Here is a 20,478-nt window from a genome sequence, read left to right as displayed (position 1 = left end):
ATTATTAGTTGAATATCAGTCATTTTTTATGAGTGAAACCCACAAAATGACTACCTGCAACTGACGTTTTTTTGAGGAATTTCAATCTTTTCATTTACCCACTAAGCTACCTTACCAACCAAGTAGTAACAATTCATTGTTGAACATATCTGTGGGCCGATTAATAAAACTCAAAGTAAGAAAATCATAACTTCAAGAATAGTTCTGCGGTACTTACACTTTAGATTGTTTAGCAGCTGAAGTAGCTGAGGATCTGTCAGAGTGAATCTGCATAAGAAAAGAAAAGAAAGACGCTGAAAGGCATAGTGATACTGCCACCTCAAAATAATATTTTTTTAGAATTACTTATGCTTTTTGGTTTGCATTATTTTAATGAATTTAAATAAAATGTAGCAATTTGAATTAACCAAATATTGTCATAAATGGCTTGCAACAGTCACATTGGCACTAATGTATAACTTTATTGAATCAGAAATTGATATGTTTACTGGAAAGCAGAGTCTCAGAGGAAATGAATATGTTTACAGGGAAGAAGAGACTGAGAGAAAAAAGGAGGAGTTATTGGGGCCACATCCCACATATTCAGAACTTCTTCTGTTCCTTCCTATATCAAGATACTTCACCCCTAATTGGATTTTTTAAATTTAAATAGTTAATTTAGGTCTACATAGGCCATAAAACAGATTAGTTAACAATCTTGGTTGGTCTCCAGTGACAGAAAATTATATCTGGATAATTTACACTCTGTTTAAAACATGAGCCAATATTTAAAACATTACACATAACATTTTCCACACAAGTACACTGTATACAATAGATTATGTACAGTTGGTGATCATGAAAAAAGTACATTACATGAGAAATAAAAGTTTACTTACAGAATGTTTCGTATATGTATTTTTCACTGAATTATGACCAAAGGGTGCTAGTCTCCATTTATCCATATGATGAGTAGCACCCTTTAATAGCCTATCAGAGGCAAAGGTTTTTCCTGAATAAATTCTGTTGGACTTCAAATACCTATTTTCAAGTCTGCACTGCAGCATCTTAGGTGCAAACATGAGTGAAGGTGTATAATAAAAGGGGGAAATGCAGTCTGATAGACCCACTGATGGATGCCTCACAGAGCCAGTGCTTTAAAATACCAAACTCGCCTGGGAGGCGAGTGGCTAATTTATGACTTCAATAAAGATTCCTATGGAGCAGAACATGGATTACAAGAAAGTAACTTATGTTCTGCTTTGAAGGATCTTCATTGATAGTCATAAATGCTAGAATAGAGTATCAAGCTATTAAATACAATGGAAAGTGGCAGTTGGGCTGCAGGAAAAAAAACCTCTTGTAGGGCACTGACTACACTTAATAAACGGATATATGACGTTACCACGCATACTTTTAGCACGCATACCATTACCACAGATTTTTTACAACGCAGGTCATGTTACAACGGATACCCTTACAACGCAATACACTACAACGCACATACTATTACAACGCATACCATTACAACGTAAGTATAGGTAAGTTTATATATATTTAAAAAAAATATTTTTGTAATATTTAATTTAATTAATTATATTATTTAAAATAATTTTTTTAAAATATTTAATTTAATTATTCATTATTTATTCATAAAATAATTATATTAATGCAATTATTTTTAATTGTAATTTTTTTTAAATATATATTAAAAATACCCCTGTACCCCAAAACCCATACCCAGCCCTAAAACCTAAAAATACCCCTGTACCCCAAAACCCAAACCCAGCCCTAAAACGTAAATATACCCCTGTACCCCAAAACCCAAACCCAGCCCTAAAACCTGAAAATACCCCTGTACCCCAAAACCCAAACCCAGCCCTAAAACCTAAAAATACCCCTGTACCCCAAAACCCAAACCCAGCCCTAAAACCTAAAAATACCCCTGTACCCCAAAACTCAAACCCAGCCCTAAAACCTAAAAATACCCCTGTACCCCAAAACCCAAACCCAGCCCTAAAACCTAAAAATACCCCTGTACCCCAAACCCCAAACCCAGCCCTAAAACCTAAAAATACCCCTGTACCCCAAAACCCAAACCCAACCCTGAAACCTAAAAATACCCCTGTACACCCAAACCCAGCCCTGAAACCTAAAAATACACCTGTACCCCAAAACCCAAACCCAGCTCTCAAACCTAAAAACACCACTGTACCCCAAAACCCAAACCCAGCCCTGAAACCTAAAAATACCCCTGTACCCCAAAACCCAAACCCAGCCCAGAAACCTAAATATACCCCTGTACCCCAAAACCCAAACCCAGCCCTAAAACCTAAAAATACCCCTGTACCCCAAAACGCAAACCCAGCCCTGAAACCTAAAAATACCCCTGTACCCCAAAACTCAAACCCAACCCTGAAACCTAAAAATACCCCTGTACCCCAAAACACAAACCCAATACCCCAATACTTACCTATAAACTTACCTAAACTTACGATGTAATGGTATGCGTTGTAATAGTACCTGCGTTGTACAAAAATGCGTTGTAAAGGTATCCGTGGTAATGGTTCCTGCGTGGTAATGGATCCGTGGTAACGGTACTGCGTGCTAAAAAATCCGTGGTAACAGTTACATACCTTAATAAACAAGCATTTTTAATGCAATAGGTCTTGCATTTGCGAGCGTTTAAGTTATTGGCATTGAAAAAGACATTGCCTTTCATTTATGTGTTTTTAAAAGGAACACATATAGAAAAGGCATTGTTGTTTTTAATGCTAAGAGCTCAAACTCTTGCAAATGCGAGACCACTATAATGGTGGCCCCAACCCTTCTCTTAGACGCTGCTCCTGTATTCAGGTTGCAATGAGCAGCGTCTAAACAAAGGGGCATGGCCACTATTATAGTGAAAGCACGTATGGTGCTTTCAACGCAAAGTTAATTTAAAAAACTTGAATTTGAAAAGGTTTGTAGTGCGGCCGCTAGAGTGAAAGCAGCCTGCACCGGTAATTAAATAATTAAATAGGCGCGGCCACTAAAGTGAATGCGGACCGCGCCGTATAATAAATAATTAAATAAGCGGGGCGGAGCTAACTGGCGTTGATGGCGGACGTCTAAGAGCGGAGCTCCGCGCCATTACCCATATTAATCCTGTTTAATATCCTCCATTGCCTGAGTCACCCAGAGCTTCACGGAGACTTCGACCTGTGGGACCCTGCTGCTACCGGCTGGGGATTTTCCCGGCTCCTTGCGGCACCCAGAAACGTATTTTTGCCTGTTTCGACTTTGCCGCGGACCAGGCCGAGATCCCCGATCTATCCTGGAGAGCTGCCTGACTGACGTAACCCTGCATGCGGCTTGAGGAGCGGTGGCGGACCCGGCCCAGCGGAGACACCTGCATCGAGAAAGAAAACCAAGTCCAGGTGTTGTGCACCCTAACTGGAGGGGGTAAGAGCGATCACTGCGCAGAGAGTAATCGGACGCATTGGTTTCCCCTGCTCCCTTCCACTGCAGGACCTCTAGCAGGAGCCGAGCTGTTGGCGGCGTGTCGGCTTGTGATAATTCTATGGGCCTGTCCTGGGGCTCCCCGAGGCCATAAGATCACCGTGGCCCACCCTACATCGTGGCGACGGCAAGGACTAACGGTAATTACGTGTTGTGGGCAGTAGGTAAGATTCTGCGTGGGCGCTCCTGAACTTCAGTTCCCGTAAACTCCATACAGGACGGGACCCCGTCGTTGTCTAAATAGTAGAGACACGAGGATCTGGAGCCGTGTAGAATCTGTGATTATCGCTTCTACCGGTACTGTGCTCCTTCCCCCCCTCACCGCCATTTTGGGAAACTCACCCGGCGATATGGTGCAGCGTCCAGCAGCAGAGTGAAGTGCATTCTGGCCGCCGAGTGTGAAGGGCTTCAGTGAGATTTGCTGGAGTGTTAAACCTGTATCCGCCGTGAACCAGGTGAGAGGTGGTCGGGGGAGCTCCCCTGACTTGGACGAAGCAACTGCTCAGCATGGGTAAGACCGGCAAGACCCAGCCCAAATTGACATGCGACCACCGGAGAGCGAAAGGCCCGGAGACCCAGGTACCCGAAGCGTCGCCACGGAAAGGCACCCTGAGACTTCGCTTTGTGCGGACATTCGAGAAATGCTGATGTCAATGGAGAAGGGCCTACAGGACAGCATGGCGTCCATCGGCTCTAAAATCGATGCCCTCACGTACCGTATGGATCGTATGTCTGAGCGGGTGGACAAGCACGAACATGTCCGAACGACGTATAACTGAGGTAGAGGAAGCCCAGACGGAATGGGATAAGGACCGCAAACAGTTTGGCAGGCTCCTTCAGGTCATCCAAGACAAGTCGGAGGACTTGGAGGCCCGCTCAAGGCGATCGAATATCCATATAACAGGAGTGGCGGGGACGACGCAAACTGGAAAAATTGAACTCTTTGTTGAAAAACTGCTCATCACCCTTTTGGGAGAAGGTGTATTCTCGCCGATGTTCATTGTGGAACGAGCACACCGCACCCTGGGCCCTTGTCCGCGCCCAGGGGCACCTCCAAGACCGATAATAGCAAAACTGTTGAATTACAGGGACAGGGATGCTGCACTGCGGGTTGCCAGGGACAAGGGGAAATTGCAATTTGAAGGCATGGACATCTCCCTGTATCCTGACTTCACTGCGAAAGTACAGGAGGAAAGACGACACTTAGCCCCATAAAGAAACAACTCCATGAGCTGGGCCTGGATTATGCGATGATGTATCCAGCGAAATTGCGGATCAACAGACAGGGTCACTCGCACTACTTTACCGACCCCAGGGAATTACAGAAATCCCTGAAGGAATGGTCGAAGGAACACAGAAACAAAGCGAGAGCAAAGAAGGGGAGAAAGACGAATACTCACATTTGGATGAGCAAGACGAGTAGCGCATCACTGACATGTGCCCTACCCCTTTGTTAGTCTATTGATCTGAGCTGCTGGGAGTCGTTTTATGACCCCCTCCATGTGCTTTGCGCATTGAACCGGCTGCATGGAGCTGTGGTCCCTGCGGGTGCAATTGTGGTTCAGATGCTGCCTTGGACTGGCGAGATCTTTCTTTAACTTAGGGGCTCTCCAAAAGAACTGTTCCACTGTTCTCTCCTGTTAACTTTGGAAGCAAAATCTATTACGCTGCTGGTACTGAGAGAACCTTAATACTGTATTGTGTGCCATAGCATGGAGAAGAGAATGCTCACCTTAACTTGTTGGAAGGGTGTTGACACAGGCCAATAGACACTAATAGGGTAATTATGCAGGGGCGGTATTACAAAGCACAATGTGGTTGTATGTGCCTTTTTTTTTGGTTACCTCTGCCCTTGCGCTTTTGGCTCAAATAGTCCTTAATAGGACAGGTTCAGGTTTTGTTCATGGGGAGGGTTTGGGGGGAGGCAGGGGGTGTATGCACAAAGGCTGTCTGACCAGGTTGGGGGTGGTTGGCTGTGGGTTGGAGGGAGCGGGTTCCGGGGTAGAGATGGGTCCTGGGGGGGGGGGGTGCTTAAAGGTATGCCATGCACTGTGTTTCCTAGTCCTACCTACTGTGTGCTTGCAGAGCTGGGCTCGAGGCTACTGGTTCTAACGTGCAGAGTCAACATAACACTGTCGGTGTCTTATCGATACCACCGCTGGAATGACCAATACAAATGAGGTGAATGCGGTACCTGGTCCGCAGAAGTTGAATGCCTTGTCGTGGAATGTGAGGGGGCTAAATGATTATCGTAAACTAAGGAAAGTGTTCAGCTATTTACACAGACATCAGATTGATCTTGCCCTGCTTCAAGAGACCCATCTTCCACTTAACAGTAGGATGCTGTTGGCCAGGGGTTTCAAGGGACATAGTGTGGCTGCGGGGTTCACAACACACTCTAGAGGGGTGGTCACGTGGGTCAATCCTAAATCTAAGCTTAAACTCACGCCCCTCGTGAACTATGTTCTCGCCAGGTGTGTTGGTAAAGGGCATGATCTTGTGGTGGTGAATGTTTATGGGCCTAATTACTCTTCATTGGCAGCACATTGTAGAACGCATGTCAATTCTAGAATGCTGTGGGGAGGTGACTTCAATTTTGTATTTGACCCGGACCTGGATAGGTCGGCAGGGCTGGTCCGTAGACCAGCAGCCTCGGCCTTACACATGCAGTCGGAACTGGTTAAATTAGATCTAGTCAATGTATGGAGATATAAACACCCCACAAAAGGTGGATACACACACTACTCAGCCTATCATAATGTCCATACAAGAATAGACTACTGGCTATCGTCCCAGGCATTGCTTAATAGCATAGAGAGATGTATGATATTACCTCTCACCCTCTCTGACCACTCCCCTCTACTTCTGGTACTGGCAGTCCCGGGGAAAACAATCCCCCCAGTCACCTGGCGATTCCCTCCCTATTCCCTCCTGGATGATGTGTTTAGGGGAGAGCTAGCGGAAGATATAGATACCTTTTTCGAGGCGAACTTGGGGTCTGTAGATAGTTTCCAGACAGTATGGGACACATTTAAGGTCTACATCAGGGGTATGGCTATGTCTAAGCACTCGAGTGTACTTAAAACTATACGGAAAAGACCTAAGCAACTAGAAGCCCAACTGTCTGACATGGAGAGGCATATACAGAGCGACCCAGGCGCTGACAATGCTTCGAAACTCAAACTGTTACTTGCTGATTATCATGAGGAGGCAGATAGGGAGGTACAACATATGGACAAATACGCAACGGCCCAAACGTATGGTGAAGGGGAGAGGCCTGGCTCGCTTTTGGCGAGAATGATGCGTGGTAATAGACGACCGCTGGTGATAGAAGAACTGATCACACCAGAGGGGGAGACTGTCTCAGATGAGGTGGGAATCCTCCAAAAGTTCAGAGAGTACTATGCTGATCTATATAAATCTAGATCGTTACAGGTTGAGGAGGAAATTGACGATTACCTCAGCTACATCATAATGCCCTTCTTGCCCGACTCAGATAGGGAATTCTCAATGTCTCCCATACAGGAGGATGAGATCTTGGAGGCATTGGAGAGTATGAGCACTGGTAGCGCACCAGGAGCAGATGGTCTGACCGTGGGCTTCTATAAAACGTTCAAAGAAAAACTTGTCCCACACCTGATCACCTTATTCGTCGACATCTGTGAGGAGGGTAGTATGCCCGCCTCCATGAGGTAGGCACTGCTCATAACCATCCTAAAGCCTGGAAAACCCCCAACTGCATGTAGTTCATATAGACCACTCTCTTTAATAAATGTCGACGCTAAAATATTTGCCAAGGTCCTGGTCACGCGACTGGCGCTGTTGGTGCCGGAACTGGTGGCACCGGAGCAGGCTGGTTTTGTCCCCAATAGGAATCTAACGTACAATATTTGTACTGTACTGGGCACTATGCAGCATGTGCGCCAGGAAAACACCGCACTAACAATCTTCCTAGACATGGAGAAGGCCTTCGACTCTGTGGAGTGGCCCTTCATGCTCAGGGTCCTAAGAAAGCTGGGACTGGAGGAACCTTTCCTCCAGATTCTGGGGGCGTTGTACTACAAACCCACAGCAAGACTGAAGATAGGAGACAAGGTTACAGACTCCTTTGACATCAGTAGGGGAACTAGACAGGGATGCCCTCTCTCGCCCCTCCTATACGCCCTAGTGGTGGAGCCTCTGGCATGCGCGATTAGGGAATATCACAGCCTGGAGGGTATTAGCTTCCCAACATATAAAATTGGTATTTCAACATACGCTGACGATACACTCCTTTATATCCGTGACCCAGAAACGAACCTCTCGTCTGTGCTGAGAGAAGTTGTTCGCTTTGGCGCCCTTTCGGGGCTAAAAGTGAATTGGGCCAAATCAGTTGCGTTCCCGTTGATGCCAGCGACTCTTCCCTTTGAGATGGAATACCCATTGCAGTGGACTACTGACTCTGTCAGATATCTGGGGATACAGCTCCACACAGATCCAGACATACTGGTTAGGGAAAACTATGGGGTTGCGTATGCAAAACTAGTCGAGGATGTTGACGCGTGGTGCAAGCTCCCACTGTCTTTAATGGGCATGATAGCCATTATGAAGATGGTAGTCCTACCAAGATTCCTGTTCCTATTTAATAATATCCCAGTGGTCCTGTCCAAGGGCTTTTTCAGACAACTGACGCAGGTGCTCAACAAACTGGCATGGGGGGGGGCAAACAGCCCAGAGTCCAGTGGAAAACCTTAATGCTTCCTTATGAAATGGGGGGTTTGGGCGCTCCAGACATGGAGAGGTACAATAGAATTGCACAAGCCGCTCACTTGCACTCATGGATACATGGGGACCCACGCATTCCGCACGTAACCCTTGAACGTTTGTTTGCGGACCCTTCCCCCTTGCCAGCCACTGCCTGCTTTCCTGTAGACCACACCATAGGTCAACTAGACTCCATCAAGACCACCAATCACGCCTGGCATGCGTTAACACAGGCTCAGAACTGCGAACTTCTCTATTCCCCATTGATGCAGCTGGATTGGGCGGTGTGGCGCTGGCGCCATTAAAAGAAAAAGGAGTCATCAGGGCACTACATGCACTGGGAATTATAAAGATGGAGGACTTATTCATGGATGGGGTGGTTAAAACCTGGGAGCAGACAGAGGCTTCGCTTTTATTGCGTTTTCAATTCTGCAGGGTCCGAAGTGCCTTATTAGACCTTTTGGGCCCTGATAGGGAGGAACCACCAGAAGTCCCTGAGCTTACATAAGTAATTAACACACTGTCATCCCGCAAGCTGGTCACCAATCTCAATGAACTAGCTGTCAAACATAAACAGTTCCAGTATTCCAAGGCTAGGACAGAATGGCAGCATGATCTGCAGTTACAAATAGATGATGAGATGTGGAAATACTGCTGCACTAGCACGAGAAAACAGTCCCTTAAAGGAAGACACAGATTGGTACATTTTAAATTTATCCAACGTGTTTACTATACACCAGAGAGATTACACCGGTACGGGCTTAGACAAACAGCGGAATGTGAACGCTGTCATGTCCAGGTTGCAGATTTTATCCATATGGCGTAGTACTGCCCGGGCGTTAACAAGTTTTGGTCTGAAGTTTTCCCAGAAATTAGTCTAATATTGGGCTTGGTGATACCTGCAACACAGGAACTAGCGCTACTAGGATACTCCAAACCATTACCGGTTGCCCAGCGACGACTAGTAGATATGGCCCTTCTAATAGCCAGGAGAGTGGTTGCCATGTGCTGGATGAGAGGCCCGTTACCGACCAAGAAGAGATGGCCCGGTGACCTACTGTATTGTTGTACACAATCAGAAAAATACAGTGAGCTGCACCCACCTAGGAGCCGTCCTAAAAACTTCTGGGGCCTTTACCAGACTTACACATGCTCAGGGGAAGAGGAGGAAATAGAGCAAGACGAGGCACTAGATGTCCTAGAATCTCTTGAGGAGCAAACGGAGCAAGAGTAATAGGGGACCTTGTCACTGGATAGGAAAGTGCCTAGCTCCCTGGACCTGGGGAAGTATGGTGCCCGCTTACGAGGGGAGTTGAGTGCTGTTAGAGCTCACACTTTTAATCCCCCAAGTGAAGGAATTGAGCGGGGAACACAGCTAATCTGCACCGCATCTATGTCAAGATAGGTTGGACTCTGTGATAGGGACAAGCTCTTCATGTTGGTAGGTAGTGGGAGGGGGCATCTAATGGTACACACACAGGTACACTAATAGGGAGCATAACTGCTGGCATGTAGGGGGGGTGGGGGTTTGTTGGGGTAGTATGTTTCTTTAAGGATTAAGAACTGTATTTTGTTACGACTTTTGGTATGTGATTCACTGAGACAGCCATGATGTATGCATGTGCATGTAAATACGTATTTGTACAGGATACTTGAGATGTGCATAACGCTTTGTGCCTGCATATGAGACCAGGGGCTCCTGCTCAACCTGATCATTGATTGCCGCCGGGCCCCCGGGATGCCGGCTACATGGCTGTGTTAAACATGTCCACATTGTACAGCTGAGTAGAACATCACTGGACACCCGCACTAGCGCTGTGTGATACATGCCATGTACTATGCTATATGAAGAATAAGGTTTTTTTTAAATAAAAAAATAAAATAATTAAATAAGCGCAGCCGCTATAAAGTGATGTAATTTGAATAAAAGATATTACAATGTAAAACAAAGCTGCTCCGATCCTGTGGCTGGAATAGGGGAAGAGCATGAAAGAAAATAGTGGTTACCAACTTATAAAGCGTACAGTGTAACAAGCGAAGTAAAAGAGCCAGTGCTCGTGGGAGGTTACAATTGAAGAAAAGGTGGTACTGAGGCAGGTCTAACAAGCCTATGTACGAATCAGAAGCCAGAATTTAAGATGGGCAATGACATAAGCTAATGACAAATAAGGGCGGAGAGTGGGTGGGACTTCAAGAGCATACTCCAATACAGCATGCCTAGCAGAGCGAGCAGCACATGCAGCTGCCCTTAGGCTCGACTTAAAAGGGGTTTTCTATTAAAATGCACTTCTCAGGGTTACCCGGCCTGTTCTCACATAAAAAATAAGTTAATCAGCTTTCATGTTGTGTTGCATCAATGCACTGACAACTCTAAAGATAAACAAGTTGAAACAAAATGATTTTTTTTCCGAAACATTAGAAACTAAACGTAGTTCAGCGCCTTGAGACCCTTTCGGGTGAGTAGCGCGCTATGCAAATGTCATGACTGATTGATTGATTGATTTCGGTAAGCATTGACGGAAGTTGTTGTAAGACAGACACATTGTATCAAGTGGGTAGAGTAGTAGTCTGATAGATCTGAAAAATTTATATGACTTTTGGAAGGATTTATGGATGTATTCTCATAACGACCTTATAACTGTGAAATATTGTGAATGGCTCTACAAACGATAAGGACAATTGCAAGAATATTGCCGCAATGAGAATGCATCCTGGCCTTCAAGCACTGGCCCAAAAAGTGCTTCTATACATTATTAAAAAGGGAACATCTCTATCTTTGTAGCAAAATATTAAGACTTACAATAATATGTATGTCATATTGTTAGTAAACTTCAGGAATACTCTCATGATTGTGTGTTATAGGTTTCTAATTAACACAATTATCAGTCAATAGGCCTAAATAAAAATTTTCACTGGCGCTAAGGCAATTCCCCGTATATGTCCAAGAATATTTGGTAATCGGTTGTCGAGTTCGTATTAAATTCTTGAATTGTTAATTTACAAGAGGGTAGCGGTGCAATATCGCTGCAAATGCTGCAGAAAGCGTTGTATGAACAAAATCGAATCATTCACATAAAGTTTGGGCATATGGAATTTTAAATTTTTAGGAGAGAACCTGTTTATCTCCAAAAGCATAACAAATACTTGAGCAATAAGTAAATAACAACAAGGCCCAATTGCAGCCTTCTTTAACACATTTTCCTATTGAAATCTTCTTTGTAAAGCCTTCATCCCCACCTAAGTACACCAAGGACCATTTATGATTATAAAGGAGGAGAATGGCACCAGTTAGCCCAGAATACACACAGCACAGCAGGAGATGGATTTCTTCAGTATGTCATTCATCACGCAGTTATAATAGATTGATTGTTCTGGAAACCAATTTGAAAATTGGGAAGCCTATGCTTTTCTCTCTGGATTTGCAGTGTGAGAACTATTACTTTCACAAAAACCTTGGTAGTTGGACACCGCATTGTCAGCAACTTTCTTATTACTCCACTTGAAGACAGGTACCAGCATAACTCAATTTCACTCATTTGGGATCAGCCCACGTACCATACAGACTGCATAACCATACAAAGACATTTTGTGGCAAGGGCTCGTATAAAATCTCAGTGAGCAATTGAAACTCCTTAGTGTTATGAGGTTTAATGACTATGATCTTTTCCATTAGGCTAGATGGATAATATGCAAATGTATTGTTATATTCCCAGGTTAGGCCTGTGTAGGGAAGCAGCTTATTTCTTGCATTGCACAATAACATTTCACCTGTGAACATTTGCACACATTTGCGTGAAGAAAAATGTTGGATTAGCTTCCCTGAAACTAAACTTTTTTACACAGCTAGCCTAGCACAATAATATTACACTATGCTCAAATGTCATCTCTTTCTTCATCCACGGGGCGACATGGCTCATTACATATCTATAACAAAACTGATCTTTACGCACATCACAAGGCTCCACATCCATATCGTCACCTACGCAGACGATACCCAGTTGGTGGTTTCCCTCAGTCAGCAAGATAAATCTGTGCCTGGTTTAACTTCATGCCTTGCGAAGGTATCTGAGTGGATGGACAAGTCATTCCTAAAACTGAATGGAGCAAAGACAGAACTTATGCTCCTGGGACATTCTGCCCAATGAATATAGATCTTTTGTGGCCCAGCTGCTTAGGTCCCCCTCCTGTACCTAAGAAACAAATTAAGAGTCTGGGAATTTGGTTCGACTGCAATTTGGATTTTAAAATACAGGCTTATAAAGTCGCAGCAAATTGCTATGGGCTTCTTAGGATGATAAGGAAGATCCTCCCCCTTCTTCCTTTTGATGCCAGACGTATATTAGTCCAGGCACTTATACTGTCTCGCCTCGACTATGCGAATGCAGTCTATTTGGGTGCTCCACAAGGAACTACTAAGATACTGCAGATTGTTCAGAATTGTGCAGCCCGCCTTCTAATGAAGATTCCCAAACGTGTTTCAGCCAGACCTGCCCTTGGTTTGTTGCATTGGCTCCCTATCAAGGAAAGAACTTGGCCTAAGGCCATGTGTATTGTTCACAAATCTATTTCTGGGAAGGGCCCTCTGCTGTTCCAGTCAATGGTGCGATTATATTGCCTCAACAGAACCCTGAGATCCAATAACAAACGACTACTGGCAGTACCTACGATCAAGCGGTCACGAACTGGAGGTCAGCGGTTTTCCTATATTGCAGCCAAGTTTTGGACCAGCTTCCAGATTATCTACGACTGGAATCTAGCTACCTTAAATTTAGGAAGCAGATTAAAACCTTCCTCTTTCCAACAACATCTGCTCTCACAAATCAACTCATGAAAGCAACTCACATGAGTCCTCATATGTGCCCACTTCCTAATACATGTCCACTATCACGAATAACGATGTACCAGGCCAATGTGGAACAAATCCAATACCAGCTGGTTAAACAGAAGCAAGAAACTATATGGATCACCGAACAAGCCCTCTGTCATCGCAGTCAACTCCTACCCCTACCACGGGCTGATGGCGTGCAGAGACAGTCAGATGAGGATGCCGGCCAAGAGACCTATTTCTAAACTGCACCTTTATGTTGGTGGAGAAGGTTGCAATTCACTACAGCATAGATCTGCCCTGTTTTTGTTGTAAGGTATAGGTCATTGAAAATTAAATAAAGAGTTTTCACAGAAAAAAAAACATACCTAGATCAATACTCCTGGAAGAAGGAAAGTGATAGAACAACGACAGAACATCCAACAACATCTGCTCTCACAATCCTACATTAATGCACTCATGCAGCATCCGTAGGACAGCAGCGTTCCCTGATATTGATCAACAGTGCAACCTTACCTTACCCAGAGAGATCAACGCGCTGTGAATATCGTTCATCAAGTTCCCACACAGCTCTCTCTGCTATCCTTTTAAACAATCCCAATCCTCATATGAGAAGCAGCCGGAAGCATCGCTTAAGGGAATCTGTGCCTGGAACAAAGACCATTATGTGGCTTTCTCGGCCTCTACACTCAGTGAACTTCTGCAGCGTCCAAAACTGGAGAAAACTGCCAACCTCTCAGGGCGCAGCAACAAAGCAACCCTACCACGCCCTCTCACTTACTCCTGGCATAAGTGATAACAGCCATGCTGGCAAGAGACCCGCCACGGGGGAGCACCCGAGCAGGTAAACAGAAGCCACGGGCCAGGATGACACCAAAGCCCCGAGCCCCCGGGGCCACTGCAGTTTACTGCCTCACTTCAAGGCGGCCCAATTTTGTAGCAGTGGCCTGCTCTGCTGGTACCCAAGCTGGAGGTCATTTCTGTAGTTTACCACCAAACCGCTTGAGGGCCACTGCGGAGGCCCATGGGTGATCCGGCAGAGCTGCGGAACCAACACCCCTCGTAGCATACAGCTGACTCCAGGACAGATGGACTTCGGTAGTACCCCAACAAGCATGTTTCTTCACAAAGGAAACCCAGTGGAAAGTCCTGTGCCCTTTGACCCCTGAGGCGTTCGAATGACTTCAATTACCTGCTGAACAGGAAAAACACCCTTCCTGTGCTAAAAAGGAAACGTAGGCAGAGTGAGGGGATAATCTGAAAATCATTTAACACATCTTCACTCATCTTCAAGCACACTATTTTACAGAAGAGATTTAACAATTGATTAATATACATTGTATTAGCCCTTTCCTTGCAGAATAAGGAAGATTCAATGTTGAAAACGACCTATCAGATCATTTCTTCAGACAAACCAAATATCTATAGCTCCATAAATTGTGCGATAGCCGTGGTCCCAGACATTTTACGATTGTTATAATTTCATGTTTGTGCTAAACAGCATGCCAGTGACATTTTGGTTGGCCAGTGTAAGTAGAGGGGCTAAATGGTGCTAGGTAAGTGCCGAAGTGCTACAGCACCTTACGACAGGTTAAGAAGGCTTTGTCATTTTGCTGTAAAGTAAGACAATCATTGTCCACTGCCTCTTTCTAGTGGCTGCAGTAACAAGAAATCGAGCACGAAAGAACGCTCTGACAGTGTATGCAATGCAGCTCATAAACGCAAAACATAGCCTGGTCAGATCTGTTAATGAACAAACGCACAGCCTCAGGGGCGGATTGGCAATGCGGGCATTCGGGCATGGGCCGAAGGGCCGGTGTCTCCGTGCCCTCTGTGGGCTGTTTTTTTTCTCCCCTTTCACAGCCCCACAGTGAAGCTGCATTCATTTCTCTGTCTCTGTCTTCGTGCTCTCTGTGGACTAGGAAAGGGGAGGGAAAAAAACGGCCCATAGTGGGCACGGAGACAGAGAAATGAATGCAGCTTCACTGTGCGGCCGTACAGCGATTATCTGCTGTGGCCTCTCCTTCACCCCCTGCACTGCAAAGCAATCACACTGAGGGTGGCTGGGGAGGGGTGATTGCAAAAATCGGCCTCCCTGGGGGCCAAGTGTTGCTCAGGCCTTTGAGCCATTTTCACCTCGCCCCCCCCAGGGGCCCACGCAGCACATAAACAGTGTTAGTTTTAACACCTCACCCACAGCCCTTCATATTCAGGGCATAGTGGTCGAGGAAGAATGGGACTCGCTGTGGGGCCAGGTGATTTTTGGAACTTGCACCATCTTCACCTCAGCCTCCCCCTGTCTACCGTGGATGATGCAGCAGCTGTGTTTTGTGCTCCCCTGCCAGGACATTGCCCTGAGGCCTAGAGGGCTGATTAATTTCCTAATTGCAGAGGCCTTACTGCTGTTCATGTGCTCCTGAACTAAAGGTCTGAGGAGGACTGAGTCGGTTAGTATTAGCAGGGACTTCCTGCTTATTAGGTGCTTCTTCGCTGGAGCCTCAAATAATTTTGTGACAGAAAGGGGCCTTGCTGTTTTTTTAGTTGCTCAGCATGTAGGCCATTGTCACCTTGGCCCTGTGTCCTGTGCAAGAAGAGTATCCTCTCACTTTCATTCCTTGTCTGTGCCAAACATCTTAATGATTTTGGGGGCCCTGGGCCAAACATATTTTTGGGCCCCTGTTCGGAACAGATTTAAATTTATAATCCAACTTCTGCTCTTTGATGCCCTCTTTCAGCTGGTCACTGGACATAGCACTACCATACTTGTCCAAATTCTTAATGTGTTTACATCTAGTATTCAAGGACATTGACGTGTGTTTTCAATATTACAACACAGTAGCAGCTCACTAAAATTAATGAAAATAATCTCAGTGACATCCCCCCATTTCTCATATGTGATGGCCTGTTTGATCTCTGATAATACCCAGATCTTTTGACTGGGTGTGAGAGTTTGATTGATTCAGATGCTCCGACCATCACCACCCCCTTTTGTACCGCTTTTGGCCGCCATAAGTGTGGCAGGGTATGCTCAGACGTGAGTCCCTTGCTCACTTTGCCACTGGATTCAAGCAAGCCGGGCTGAAGACGGCTAGAATGCCAGAAACCGGTCCTCGGAAGCTTGTTTCCGGTCCAGGGAAGACATGGCTTGGCAGTTCGGGCTGGACTGTTCCCATGAGGCACAGGGTCAGACTGATTTGCATATAGCCATGTCTGAACTGGGGTGGCAGAGTGGGCTAAAGAACGGTGATGGATTAAACCCAGATCTTTTGACTGGGTATGAGAGCTTGATTGATTCAGATGCTCCGTCCATCACCACCCCCTTTTGTACTGTTTGATCTCAAAGACATTTTTTTATGGATGTTGCATGAAACATAAACACACTTTTCTGAAAAATCTCGGTTCTTACTCATCGCCCATATTAAAAATAAAATTGAAAATATTGTATTTAAAACAATCTGTTTAAGGAGTATGCATGGCCATTAGGGCAAGATTCTCTGCAGAACAGAGCTGGCTCTATCAGGGGGCACTCTGAAAGGCTGGGGTCCTGGGCCAGAGCCCACATTGCCCATGCCTTAAAACGTCTCTGGTCTGTGCACAGGCATATGTGGCCTGACACCAGAGTTGCAGAGATCGGGATTCAAGTTTTAGTCCCAGCGTCTGCTCAACAACCTGTGATTCTGGGCAGATCACTTCATCGCCCAGGCCCTTAAAAAAAAAATCGGATCATGTGTACTGTAATTGGTACATATAAATAGAACTGTGTTTTTTGTATATGGACATCACCTGCTGGTTGTGAAATATATTTATGACTAGATTGTACAGATACATTTTCCAGCATTCTTTACACCCCAGACTGCCTTTCCTCGTGAATTCTTACTTTTGTTATTACATGTTCTATTCCCAGAGATTCCAGTCTTACCCTTTCTCCTTGACTTTGTGCTAGATTTTTGATTTATGTGATGATTAGAGTCTAGAACATAGCTGGTTAGGAAAGAGTATCTAAAGGCAGGGGCAGCCTTAGGCATGTGCAAGCTGTGCACCTGCACTGGGCCACCAAACCCCAGGGGCCACCGCGCCAATATATATCCTTAATTTAATAATCCTCTGAGGATGGATACATATTTGCGTGCCAGCTCCTGGCCGGAATTTGGCGGTCTTCGGCTCTGTTCCACTTCCAAACAACCCGACCCCCCCTCTTCACTGGCCTCCGCGCTCCGCCCCACCCGGACCCCCTCTTCTGGGGCCCCCTACCTACGATCCCTGCCCAAGGCCATTATGAGCCTAGAGCCGCCCCTGCTAACGGCATTGTGCAGGGCGTTAAGACTGCAAGTAAGTAATCAGTTATCAGAACTGCAGTGCTCCTAGTCTTTACCAATGTTACTTGCTCCGTAAGTTTTAAAAGGCTTAATTTACTAAATATTTCTCTACAAATTAGACCTCAAAGAGTAACCAAATGGTGTTCCATGAAAGGGCACGCCCCTTGAATGTGGGCCACTTTTTTCGTCAGTGCCCGGGCCAAATTGTGATCCCAATCCGTCCCTGCGCACAGGAGTTTTGAAAATCAGCTAGCGCTGAACAATAATAAAACCAATAAAACACGGAGGCACGAGGTGATCAGTGCGAAGCTTCGAGGGCTGCTAGATGGCATTTTCAAAGTAAAACTTCACTCCAGCACCACCCCAGCCACAGCAGGAGGGAGCTCCTGGCCTGCGGCGAGTCTCGGACACTATTAACGTCACTTCATCGCCAGTCTCCGAGCGGTCCACGCACCCCTGGACCTGCACCTCAATAAATAAAGTAAACTACAGAATTCCAGACACACGGCATGCTGTGCAACCAGTAAAGGTCAAAAAAGTTCACAGAAGTACAAAGCGCCATGCCCAGAAGAAACCGGAGACACCATTCCATTTCACTCAGTTGTCATTAGTGAGCAAGAACAGAGCATACATGATACATAATCCACCAAAAACACAGTCGCGCCTCGCAATACTCACGGGGGGAGGTAAAAATCAAGTAAAAATGTAACTTACCTGACCGGGCGGGTCCACACCGCCTCTGCTGTCTGCTCCTGGGCCGGGGTCCGGTGCGTTGACGCCTTCCACGTCTTCTGTGTGAGAGTGGCTGCTGGCTGGCAACCCCTCTCAGCAGTGCCAGGATTGGCTGAGGGCAGGTGTATTAGGAGACCGGGGGCTGCGCATGAAGCAACCTTCAGTCTCTTAAGGGAAAGGCTCGGTGCACATGTTCGGGCCGACCATGAAAATGATCAGCCCAAAAATTGTCGTGCGCATTAATGCACTGTCACTCAGTGTCTGTGTTCTACTTCTGACGCTAAATCCAATCAGGACTCGGAGTCCTGATTGCTGCAATTAGCATCAGAAGTAGAACAATTTTGGGGCCCTGGCAATAGTGGGGCAATGCCCCAATGTCCCCAATGGACGCACCGCCACTGGCTGCTTTCTATTATAAAAGATGAGCATCCCAATAGATTAGCAATGGAGGCACTTCCGCTGACACCAAGGGTCCTTGGATGCTGAGAACTCACCACACAGCGGTCTGACATCTTCGCTTTTGAATAGGAGGTCAATACCTCACTCTAGAGTAATGTTAATCGCCAGGTGTTGAACATACCTCAACCTTTCCACACAACATGGAATCACAGCCTTAGTGTTCACGCCAGAGTTGCCAGCATTTATGTCCTTTCTGCATACGTGTGCCTATTGTTTATGGAGTGCTTTCAACTCCCCCTGGACAATGGGTATCTCTGAGAGGTCCCTGTAATTTCTGCAGTAGGCTGCACTTTTTTTATCAAACCACAATTGTCACTATTTTTCTCTTAGGGGTTTTTGAAGGGTGCTGTCTCATTCCATAAATAAAGCAAACACAAGGAGATAATGGATAGGGCGCTGAAACTTTTCAGACATTCACCCCCAGTCACAGATCAGGGTTGAATCCATCATCATTCTTTAGCTCACTTTGCCACCTCAGTTCAGACCCAGCTATATGCAAATCAGTCTTGACCCTCTGCCTCATGGGAACAGTCCAGCCTGAACTGCCAAGCCAGGTCTTCCCTGGACCGGAAACAAGCATCCTAGGAGCAGTTTCTGGGTGACACCCTTCATCAGCCAGGCTAGCTTGAATCCAGTGGCAAAGTGAGCAAGCGACCCATGTCTGGGCATACCCTGCCAACTTAGGGCGAACAAAGCAAACACAAGGAGATGATTGACAGAGCGCTGAAACTTTTCACACACTCACCCCCAGTCACAGATCTGGGTTGAATCCATCATCATTCTTTAGCTCACTTCGCCACCTCGGTTCAGACCCAGATTTATGCAAATCAGTCTTGACCCTGTGCCTCATGGGATTAGTCCAGCCCGAACTGCCAAGCCAGGTCTTCCCTGGACCAGAAACAAGCATCCTTGGAGCGGTTTCTGGGTGACACCCTTCATCAGCCAGGCTAGCTTGAATCCAGTGGCAAAGTGAGCAAGCGACCCATGTCTGGGCATACACTGCCAACTTAGGGCGAACAAAGCAAACACAAGGAGATGATTGACAGAGCGCTGAAACTTTTCACACACTCACCCCCAGTCACAGATCTGGGTTGAATCCATCAACATTCTTTAGCTCACTTCGCCACCTCGGTTCAGACCCAGATTTATGCAAATCAGTCTTGACCCTGTGCCTCATGGGATTAGTCCAGCCCGAACTGCCAAGCCAGGTTTTCCCTGAACCGGAAACAAGCATCCTGGGACCAGTTTCTGTGTAGCACCCTTCATCAGTCAGGCTAGCTTGAATCCAGTGGCAAATTGAGCAAGCCACCCATGTCTGGGCATACCCTGCCAACTTAGGGCGAACAAAGCAAACACAAGGAGATGATGGACAGAGCGCTGAAACTTTTCAGACACTCACCCCCAGTCACAGATCTGGGTTGAATCCATCATCATTCTTTAGCTCACTTTGCCACCTCGGTTCAGACCCAGCTATATGCAAATCAGTCTTGAGTCTGTGCCTAATGAAACAGTCCAGCCCGAACTGCCAAGCCAGGTCTTCCCTGAACCGGAACAAGCATCCTGGGACAGGTTTCTGGGTGACACTCTTCATCAGCCAGGCTAGCTTGAATCCAGTGGCAAAGTGAGCAAGCGACCCATGTCTGGGCATACCCTGCCAACTTAGGGCGAACAAAGCAAACATAAGGAGATGATTGACAGAGCGCTGAAACTTTTCACACACTCACCCCCAGTCACAGATCTGGGTAGAATCCTTCATCATTCTTTAGCTCAGTTCGCCACCTCGGTTCAGACCCAGATATATGCAAATCAGTCTTGACCCTGTGCCTCATGGGAACAATCCAGCCTGAACTGCCAAGCCAGGTCTTCCCTGAACCGGAAACAAGCATCCTGGGACCGGTTTCTGTGTAGCACCCTTCATCAGCC

The 20,478-nt window shown here is 46.2% G+C and overlaps 1 protein-coding gene across 1 annotated transcript in view; it reads right to left on the bottom strand.

Annotated features, from left to right (window-relative positions):
• Positions 1–20,478, bottom strand: part of LOC147716885 (uncharacterized) — a 2,312,058-nt gene that overhangs the window by 212,621 nt on the left and 2,078,959 nt on the right. The window contains exon 11 of the mRNA XM_086919819.1: positions 218–267. Within this exon, the coding sequence (XP_086775945.1) occupies positions 218–267 (50 nt within the window). The remainder of the gene's footprint in view (positions 1–217; positions 268–20,478) is intronic.

This window comes from Lissotriton vulgaris, chromosome 5, assembly GCF_964263255.1.
Source record: "Lissotriton vulgaris chromosome 5, aLisVul1.2, whole genome shotgun sequence".
In the NCBI taxonomy this organism is placed as follows: domain Eukaryota; kingdom Metazoa; phylum Chordata; class Amphibia; order Caudata; family Salamandridae; genus Lissotriton; species Lissotriton vulgaris.
Note: the sequence above shows the minus strand (reverse complement) of the source record. Positions and strands in the feature narration are given on the sequence as shown.